At 33.8% G+C, this 10,450-nt stretch overlaps 1 protein-coding gene across 1 annotated transcript; it reads left to right on the forward strand.

Moving 5' to 3' along the window:
* Positions 1 to 514: 514 nt before the first annotated feature.
* Positions 515 to 5,148, forward strand: DCTN5-p25 (Dynactin 5, p25 subunit). Its single transcript, XM_089636045.1, has 4 exons — positions 515 to 642; positions 925 to 1,112; positions 2,151 to 2,262; positions 3,414 to 5,148. Exons 1-4 carry the CDS (start codon positions 595 to 597, stop codon positions 3,609 to 3,611), a joined length of 546 nt encoding a protein of 181 aa, XP_089492171.1. The 5' UTR covers positions 515 to 594; the 3' UTR covers positions 3,612 to 5,148.
* The last annotated feature ends 5,302 nt before the right edge of the window (positions 5,149 to 10,450 follow it).

The raw sequence follows: 10,450 nt of genomic DNA on the forward strand, positions 1-10,450 counted from the left end.
ATTTTGATGAAGTTAAGATGTCGACAAGGAGGCGCCATGTTTTTCATCAGTAATCCATTTATACCCGTAAAAAATAGTGTTAATATTAAAAAAATGTTTTAGTTGAAAAGTTATTGAGAAATATGACCAACAATTTTTTTTTTCACCAAATAACTAGCTTTTACAATATTTTTTTCAAATTTACTCTGTTTTCAGCACGCGCAGGGGTATGTGAGCCCTTAATTATTAGCTAAAGAAAAAAAATATTTTTACTACGTGAACTTTTCATTCCGAAAATATTATATTTTAAATAAATTGTGAGAACCAGACTTAATTTTCTATTGAGGAATCTTTGGAAACTCGGGAAAACAATAAATTTCAATGGCAATACTGATCATTTCACGACCGGCTAGACGCTAGATGATCAATGACCGGCTAGACGCTAGATGACGCGGTCAGGCTTGTTTGACTTTCTAGAAAAATTAAATATTTTCTATGGGTATCTTCGACCGACGACCATAGAAACACAGCTGTCAATACTGTCATCCACTGTCATCGTCACTTGCACAGTATTTGTGGTGTTAATTTTGTGATAAATTGAAACAATATATAAAAATGGAACTACAAGATATTCCATACAATAAATCAGAATACGTAGAAACGGTACGATCTATATAACCCTGTATTTATCTACGTACAGTACTAATAAGTCTGTCATTTTGTCTGTTTTCTTCGTTCAAGTAATCCGGGCCTCTTCAAGACTCGCATTGATAAATCCCTTTCTACAACTCCTCCCTCAACCCGCCTCAAAACGCTGCCCAACCGGGTGGCCACACAGTTCCCACGTTTTTACACTGTACAGACAGAGGTTATTGTGAGGAGTGAATATTAAGCATATTCTAACTTCTAACAGACCAATTGTTTAATAATCATTTATATTTACAGGCTTCAGGAAATAAAGTTAGCAGACAGACGGTTCTCTGTGGATCTCAGAACATTGTGCTACATGGCAAAGTGATTGTCCAAAGTGATGCCATCATTAGAGGTGATTTGGCAAGCGTCAAGACAGGAAGGTTCTGTATTATTAGCAAAGGGGCCGTCATTAGGCCGCCTTTCAAGAAATTTAGTAAAGGGTTGGTATTCTTTTTTAATCAATTTGAAAATAACCATATTTCTTCTCGTAAATGTTAAGAGGTCCCACAAAGGGTAAAGTTTTTAGTAATCTTTCAGGATCGCTTTGGCCACGCTTAATTCCAATTCGTTTTACAAAAAACATTTTGATTCACCTTAATTACTGTAAAGGACAACTATTTGTATTTAGGGCGATGGAAAATACTACATTCAAAATTACGATTACGTAAAATGAAAATGCGCTTTCATCATATTGGATGACATCATGATAGCCATTTATAATAATTTCTGTCCATATTCTACATAGGTCCATAATGTTCTATGCTATTTTGTTACGTTGGTATACTTGATACTATACGAGGGGCTAGATCACATTGCTTATGACGGGCTATGTAGGTTATTAGTTTGGGTTATTTAAATAATTTGTGCATATTTAGATTGAAAAAACCTTTCGGCAAACGTCATTTCATACTAACAAAATCCAAAATGGTGGTACAAGATCTTTTGACAAGGGAAATTTTGAACTTTGAATAATAATGGGTTTCGGTGTAAATACATAGTTGTTTCTTTTAGTAAGTTGAAAGGAAGTGTTATTCTAATATTTTGTGCCTATAAAGAAGAGCTGTCAAAATATGTGATTAGGTACTTCTTATGTTAACATACAATAAAAGATAGACTCTTGTTTTTGTTGTATAAACATAAAACAGCATTTTTTTAACACATTGTAGGTTGTACAAAACCTTTGTTTACCAGACTATTTATTATGGTTGTTTTGTATTGGACTACTATAATAGTTGTCTACTTAGAAACACAGATGTCCATATCTTATCTTACCATTCAAAATTCTGTATTCAAATTTCATATTCCCCTTATCAACTAAAACACTTTTGGATTGTACTATAACTTATTGTGTTTTTCAAAAGATGTCTCTACACATAATATTTACCCAGTTCCTGAACAGAATTTTGCTCACTAATTTGCTTTGATTTTGTTATAAAATATGACCATTTATTAATACTTTTGTGGTGTTTGATTTCCAGAGTTGCATTCTTCCCTCTTCACATGGGCGACCATGTCTATATTGGAGAAAACTCTATATTAAATGCAGCTGTGGTTGGATCTTATATTTACATTGGAAAAAATGTTGTTATTGTAAGTACAGTCTCCCAACAATCTTAATTCATCTACTAATCTATCTTATATATTCATGTCAAGACGAGTGTCTGTGGCGGGCGGCTAGACTGTTATTTTGATATTGATGAAATTTTGCACACTTGACATTTGACACTGTCCACATGAGATACAGAAAAAGTCTGCTTAAAGCCAGGGCTACGCCGGCGTCTTCATCTAGTAATAATAATAAATAAAGAATAGTTTCTGGCGGTGTGCTTTTGTTTTATAAACAAATGTACAGTTTTATTCCGAGATTGATAAAATTTTTGACCTTCGAAATAAGAGAAAGGTAATGTCTACCTGAGATTTCTAAAAACCAACCCCATACCGTTTTTCCACTTAAACAGAATTTTTATGCTTCTTGATGAAATTTTGCACACTTGACGTTCGAAATAACAGTTAAATTACTGTCTACATCTGATTTAGAAAAACTGCTTAAAACTACATAAATACCAAAAGTTTTTTAAACATAAAAAAATTTATTGATATTTTTATTTTTTTATCATTGACCCTTTTAGTCTCTTTTACATTAACTGTTGTTTTATTTTTACATTAACTCCACACAAGAGGCACTGAGAAAAATATTTTCCCTCAGGGTCTATGTAATCTTTGGGGATGCTGTGTGGAGGGTCTTTGAAGGAAAGGAGTATGAAGGATGGATAAAAATCCGAGGGTCAGTGTGTCCAGGAGTGACGGATGTATGAATCATCCTTCCCACTGCCGTGCAAGACGATGGGTCCAGAGAGTCCTGCTGGTGAGGTCGAAGAGTCCTTTAACCGGGCCCTCCCGATCTGGCTCGCCATGCAGTTAATGAGCAGACGCATCCGCCGCCTACACCTGCAAAAACCTCACCGCATGAACCCGGGCACCCCTGCTAAGTCACCAAATGTAGCGAATCATTCGAACCTATGGCAGAGGTGTTGGTTATCCAATGAGTGGATCCCGGGGTGGCAGTACCCATACTCACCTCTATAATTGAATATGTATATAATAGTTCTCTCCATTTGCCCCGGACCAATCCTTCTCCACGCTGTCAGTCTCCTCTTGCCTCGCTTCCACTGAGGCACCCACTTGGACCCCATCATCAGCCCTACTTAATTGAACTTCTAAAACTGTTCCTGTATTTCCAGGGTCGAAGATGTGTCCTGAAAGACTGCTGCATGATAGAAGACGGGGCGGTGCTGCCCGCGGAGACGGTGGTGTCCAGCTTCACCCGCTACGGGGGCTCCCCCGCCCGCCTCATCTCCGACCTGCCCGAAGTCACGCAGGATCTCATGGTCGACTTTACCAAGAACTACTATCAGCACTTTGTCCCCGCTAAAGTGTGACACACTTGAGAATTTTACCGCCATGTGATATGTTTATATGATGTCTAAATGGCTTTCTTTTTAAGACATTTGTTAATTTATTTAACAAAGTTATTTATTTACTTCTTCCTTATTGTATTACTTTTGTGGCAGCCTCGGATCTATTATCATGCGGCTGAGAGCTCCGTCGTAACCTCCCTTTCTGTTTTTTTACTTATCTAAGATATACAAACATTCCCGGGTTACGAATAACAATATTTGAAAATCTCCTACTACCATCACAGTAAGCGGAAAATGTCGATGTGTCATGATGGAAGACTTCCAGCCAATCCAAGAATTGAATTCACAACACCTGGGTGGGAACAAGACACAATGCCAACCAAGCCACTGACGGGTCATACTGTTTCATGCATCTTTTACCAGAATGAGGGATTGGTTTTAACAGAGCTTGCATGCTTATAACTTGCGAATTAATCCACCTACATTTCATCGTTTATCACATATTTGTGGGTTTTGTAATTGAGCTTTTAGAAGGAATTTTGAAACGAATCGAAAAAATCATCTGCATAAATTTAAGCAGTCATCGCCCAAGGGCTATAGCGATGAGACCTAAATATGGGTAGCCATCATTATAGCAAGGAAATGCTTAAACCTTTTGATTGGCGCTATTTATACTGGGCGTTGTCTGACCTTTGACCAGACTTTGAGGTATCTTAATTCTCGGTTATGGTATAATATAAGACATCTAAAAGTATCTTATGCACCCAATACATAGACTAAATAATACATCAATGACCCAATAAGATTCTTTCAACTAAAATTTCAAAATCTTTTACTGAGTGTGTTGGCTTTTGAATTAATTTGCGTATTTAATAGTATTATGTACTTCAATCCCTCGTTTAATCTAAAACATATTTTATAGAAGTATATCTCATAATATCTACTTATGTAAAATTATAGCATATTGTTATTGTAAGATTCTATTTTTTAATGGAATTTAAGTTAAAAAAATTTATAAACAAAACATTCTAAGACATGTTTTTTTTTCAAAAGTGCTACAAATAACCAACCATTTTACCACTTCTCCTTGTAGGCAGATAATATAGAGTAACATACATCTCTGTCCTGGGACACACTTCTTCCTTCATTCTCACCTATTGCTTGTGTTCATAACAACAGTTGATATGGCAAGAAATCAACATTGAAACACGGCTGTATCAACCTCTGATACAGCAAATTTTCTTGTCAAAAAACAGCACTCCTTTGTCACACAAAACATTGTCTGATAAAGTGATTATTCTTAAAACTATTACAATGTTACCTCTGATGAAATAAATTCAAATTGGTATTTCATAAGAAATAATTTTGATAATCAAGTGCATGTCAAGAACACACTGTTTTACAGAAGTTTACAATCTTCTCAATAGATGGCACGCATAGGAATATGGCATACAGATGCACACACAGGTATTGAAGAATGGCACAACTACTATATAATTTTCAGGGTACATATAAATCTATACCCGTACGCGGAACATATTTTCAAATACCTATGCATGCAATTAACCTTTTAAATGCCAGTAGGTAGAAGTGTAGCTGTGCACAGCAGGCCAAGAATGCGAGTTAACTCGCTCTTTGCACAGAAGCGGTTAAATGTCAAATTATAGCATTCTGGCATGATTTATTGGACTATATAGACAGAACAGATTATTCTCCACAATATGAAAACAAATCCTCGTGTTTCAACACTCTTAGATGTTTATAAAAACAAAAACATAAAATTTCATTCAAAGATGTACTGTATCTTTTGAATGTGGTCCCGCCATTCACTCGGCGTGTCTGTACTTAGGCCACTGCGTTGATAGACATAAGTGGGACACCATGATCACTTATCATTTTTAGTTATGAAAAGTTGTGAATGACATACTAATACTAACGCCATCCGTTGACAAAAATGTAAACTAAAGGACTAAAAGGCGCGAAGAGGCGCACTTGATTATCGATCTTTTTTTATGAAATACAATTTTATTTTTGAGAAATTCTTGTAGATGTCAGCATTGTGATAGTTCTATGAATGTCCAAGTGAGCAAGAAATACATTTATGACGAAAGAGCGCTGGAATATCGGCCATCAAAGTTTCCGTATCAACTGTTGATACAGCCGCATGTGAGTATAGCCTTTTTTCCGTAACAACAGTTGATACGGCCGCGTGCAAAGCGTTAAAAGAATTCATAATCGGCTCTTTCATAGATGGTGTTAATTTCATTATTTTAGGTACTACAGGTTTTTTAATTTTTTTAATTTGAAAACCATACAATTCCCAATTGCTCTCAACCATCTCGAGCCAGTGAGACTATGGCATCCCCAATTGGGGTTGGATATGGGCAAGATGAAGGTGGGGGAGTACCTGGCTATCTGGTCACCAAACATAACTAAAGTTATTTCAAGGATGTTTAAATTCTGAATGGTGGTCTTAAACCAGGGCGTTACTGAGAGTATCTTCCACTCTGGAATGTGCTGAAAATATACTTTATATAATTAAAGAACATGAATGAATTGTGAAATAAAACAAATTCATTAAATAAAATTTACTTGCACACGCCGGGATTTGAACCCACGACCTGCGAATTGCTAGTCGACAGCTTTACCCCTCGACTACGGGGGCCGTCAAAATTTAATTCAATACTCGTATAAATGGCTGCATAGTCTACTTGGAAAATGTGAATTTATTTTATTTTTGTTAACAAGTTACCAGATTTAATATTTATTTATACATACTGGGTTTTTACAGACAATCTCACGTACGTGAAAACAATCCAGTTATAAAAACTCAGTTAATATACAAATAGGTACAAAAATTACCAAAATCTACTCAGCCATAGGACACATTAATTTTCATATACCTAAATATAGATTAAAATATAAAACAAATTAAAAATATATATGAAACACAAATATTACAAAAAAGTAAGAGACGCAAGTATTACATAATATAATCAGTGCAACATATTTTTTAACAATAGCAGAATTTTTTTTATGATTCCATATAAATTATCGACAAAAATATCTACTTCAGCACACTCAATCTTATTATACAGTCGACACATTTTGGTCAGAGGGCTAAAATAGGCGATATTATTTTTGAAATATTCAGGTGAAAAATGCTCTGATGTCTTAAACAATGGGAATTGGGGACATTTGTTTCAATTTTGCTAAGACATAATGAGGTATCAAGATGGCCGTGGATAATTTTATGCAAACATATTAGGTCATTCTTCTTATTTTAAGTGTATTAATCTTAAAGTATTCACGACGTGCGTCGTATGATCTAAGATGGTCATGTAGTCTATATTTGAAAGATAATAGTGTAAGTATTTTTTTTAAACCGATTCTATAATGTTTTTATACTTGCAATAATGTGGATTCCAAAAAATATATAAAATATAAATCCATATAAAATAAATTAATTTTCTTTTCCTAAAGATAACGTATAATTAATTTACATTCTACACGTTACGATGTAACCAGAGATGTGCAAAATGGGTACCCAAACGATTTGAAATGCAAAATGGAAATGGTTCGAAACTTTTCCATTTGAAAATGCAAAATGCAAAATGGTTTTTAGAAAAGCATTTCAAATGCAAAATGCAAAATACCTATTTTCAAAATGCACAGAAAATGCAAAATGGTTTCTCAGGTCAAACAATTAAAATACTTATAGAATTCTTAAACAATTTTGTCATTTAATAATGGACATCAATGTAGAACAAACATATTACATGATGGTAAATCCAAAAACACTACGACTACAGATTATGAAACCACAAAAAATTTGCGCGGGACTAATGTTGCCAACGTAAAAACATAGAAACTGCTATCTAACATTTAATATTACAGCGTCATGGCCCCATGTTCAGTATTTGAATCAGTATTTTTTGTAATGGTATCACTCAATTGCCAGGGCTCCTACCAGGGAGCAACTTGACAAATGTAAATTATCTCTCGTAGCGAGGTTGAGAACCGACTGGTATTTGGGGATGAAAATAAGATGAGTGGAGATAGTAGGAAGAATGTTGCAAAAAAGGCATTTAAAATGGAAAATGCATTGAGAAAAGCATTTAAAATGCAAAATGGTTTTTAGAAAAGCATTTAAAATGCAAAATGGAAAATACCCATTTTGCATTTTGCATTTTCATTTGAAATGGATTTATTTGAAATAAAGCACATCTCTGGATGTAACCAACCAGATAATTTTTTACAATAAAAACACATAAATTTGTTTTTGACCACTATAGTTTTATTTTCACTACCGGTTTCGGAAGAACCCTTCCTTCGTCAGGAGAATATTAAAAACTGATCTACTACACAAAATATTGACATATATACACAAAAATGTTAAGTGTTTGAGGGAGGGGTGGACAAAGTGGGAGGGGTAATTACGGGAATTCCAGGAAGAACAGAGCGGTTAACTGGAAATATGTCTAGAATAGGACTATAAGACAGATTAATTTGGTTATTTATTATACTGGAGTTATTATTGATCAATAATAACTCCAGTATAATAAATAACCAAATTTTTTTTATTTGTATAAAGATTACATAAAATATTATTTATACCCGCTAAGCTACTGCAAGTAGCTTGTCAGCAGGAGATTAGTTGCACCTATAATAATAGTATAGTACATAAAATTAAAATAATCATCAACGCTTTAGCGTAGTAATACATACATTTCTACAAAAAAACCAAAAAAAAATAAATAAAAAATGGTGTAATACCTTAAATTTGAAAATACAGATACAGTGTTGTGGGGAAAAAAACAGTCTTAATACATGAGGTTACTCCTTAGTAGCCATGATTTTAATATTAAAGAGAATTTACTAATGGAGCAATTTTCTTTTAATTCATATGGCAATTTGTTAAAAATTAAAGGTATTGTGTATTCAAGAGTTCTTTGACCATATTTGTTTTGAAACACAGGTACTTTCATTCCTTTATTTTGTATGAAACGTGTATTGTGTACATTTATTTTATTTATTTATTTATTTATTAGATACAAATAATTACACACATATTAAGGAAGCTTTGGCTGTCCAACTAGGAAATTTTCCCGTTTTAGGACAGCCAAATTGCCTAGTTTAGTTAACATTTGTACACGCTGCTGTTATGAATTATATTTCCATACTTAACATTAATAGTTACGCTAGTAATATAGTCTATACACATATATATTTATCAAAGTAATCAAAATAAAAACTTTTTCAGACATATTTGTACACCCGAATATTAGTTTTTTTTATGAAAACACCTAATAAATTTTATCAAGGTACATGTAATAATATGCAATTAAGGAACACTGTATCAGGGTACATGATAACATATTGGATTAATTCAATTTATAGTTACAATATAAGAAAAATATTAGGTGGGTTTCTTAATTTGATCGCTGTTACTGTGCTGTGTATTAATTTACATAATTAAGGTACATATAATATAATATACATAATCAAGAAAAATATAAACAAGGTACATGAAAACATATTGTATAAACATTATCAATCACAAAAATTATCAATCGCATTGTATAAATCAGATGCATGGTAGGATTTTTTTTATTTAACTGCCAATAACAATGAATAAATGTGAGTACAGAACATTTTTGTTTATCTGTTGGTCATCATAAGTTCGCTTTCGACTCTTCCTAAGTCTAGAAGCCAATAATAAACTAATTTACGCAGAATGCTTATGCTTTTCGATTTCCATAAATCGGGTAAGAGGTTGAATAATTTTGGACCAAGGTAATAGAATTGTCTTTGGGCAAAGGATGTCATAGTAGTAGGTGGAACAACTGGATTCCTCCTTGAATGTCTAGTGTCGTGATAATGATCAATGGAAGGGTAGTGGTGACGTTGTTTTTGAGTGTGTAATATAATTTTTTTTATGTATAGTTGCCTTACATCAAGAACTCGTATATCTTCGAATAATACATCACTGGGGTACCTAAATGGTTTTTTTAGGATGACCCTTAATAGTGATTTCTGTGCTTTTGCTAAGGGATCCAGTATTGTTTTGGTACATCCGCCCCATCCCAAAGATGCATATTCAAGTAATGAGTTACACAGAGCATAATATAAACATTTCAGATCTTTTATGCAGAGAATATTTCTAATGCCCAGGAAAAGATGAGTAAGTTTTCTGACTTTTGTGGAAATTGAGTCTATATGTAGGTCCCATCTCAGAAATTTGTCTATCATAATTCCTAGATATTTTATACTATCTACGCATTCTAGGGTGTTACAATTACAAGTAGTTGGGTTATTGCAGTGGTGTATAATAATGTTTTGTGTTTCTTTCGGTTGTCCCGCTTGAGTTGCACTGAAGCGGATGAATTTTGATTTCTCCGTGTTGAGTGTGAGTAGATTATTATCAAGCCATTGTTTAACACTGTTTATACCAGCTTCTGCTTTATTGTGAACTTCATTCCAGTTTTTACCTTCAAATAACAAGACCGTATCATCTGCAAAGGTAATAATGTGGTCGGCAAGGGAACTGTTACATAGCTCATTAATATATATATTAAACAAAATTGGCCCTAGAGTACTTCCCTGAGGTACACCAAATTTAATATTTGCTGAATCGCTTAGAGTATCATTAATGTTCACTCTTTGGCTTCTGTTTTCTAAATAACTAACCATCCACTTTAATAGTTGACCCTGTATTCCAACGCACTGTAGTTTTTTCAACAGAATTTTATGTGATATAGTATCGAACGCTTTGGCTAGATCCAGGAATAGTGCAGTGCATTTAATTCCTCCATCGATATTATTAGAGATGATTTTTGTCAGGTTAGTGATAGCGTTTT

This window comes from Hesperophylax consimilis, chromosome 10 (genome assembly GCF_061612785.1).
Source record: "Hesperophylax consimilis isolate HC1 chromosome 10, BYU_Hcon_1.0, whole genome shotgun sequence".
In the NCBI taxonomy this organism is placed as follows: Eukaryota; Metazoa; Arthropoda; class Insecta; order Trichoptera; family Limnephilidae; genus Hesperophylax; species Hesperophylax consimilis.

What these genes read in the sequence shown, in the direction of transcription:
- DCTN5-p25 (XM_089636045.1), top strand. Translation starts at nt 595, where the DNA reads ATGGAACTACAAGATATTCCATACAATAAATCAGAATACGTAGAAACG. An exon ending in AATCAGAATACGTAGAAACG is followed by an intron (nt 643 to 924) that starts GTACGATCTATA and finishes TTATATTTACAG; the next exon opens with GCTTCAGGAAATAAAGTTAG. An exon ending in TTCAAGAAATTTAGTAAAGG is followed by an intron (nt 1,113 to 2,150) that starts GTTGGTATTCTT and finishes TTTGATTTCCAG; the next exon opens with AGTTGCATTCTTCCCTCTTC.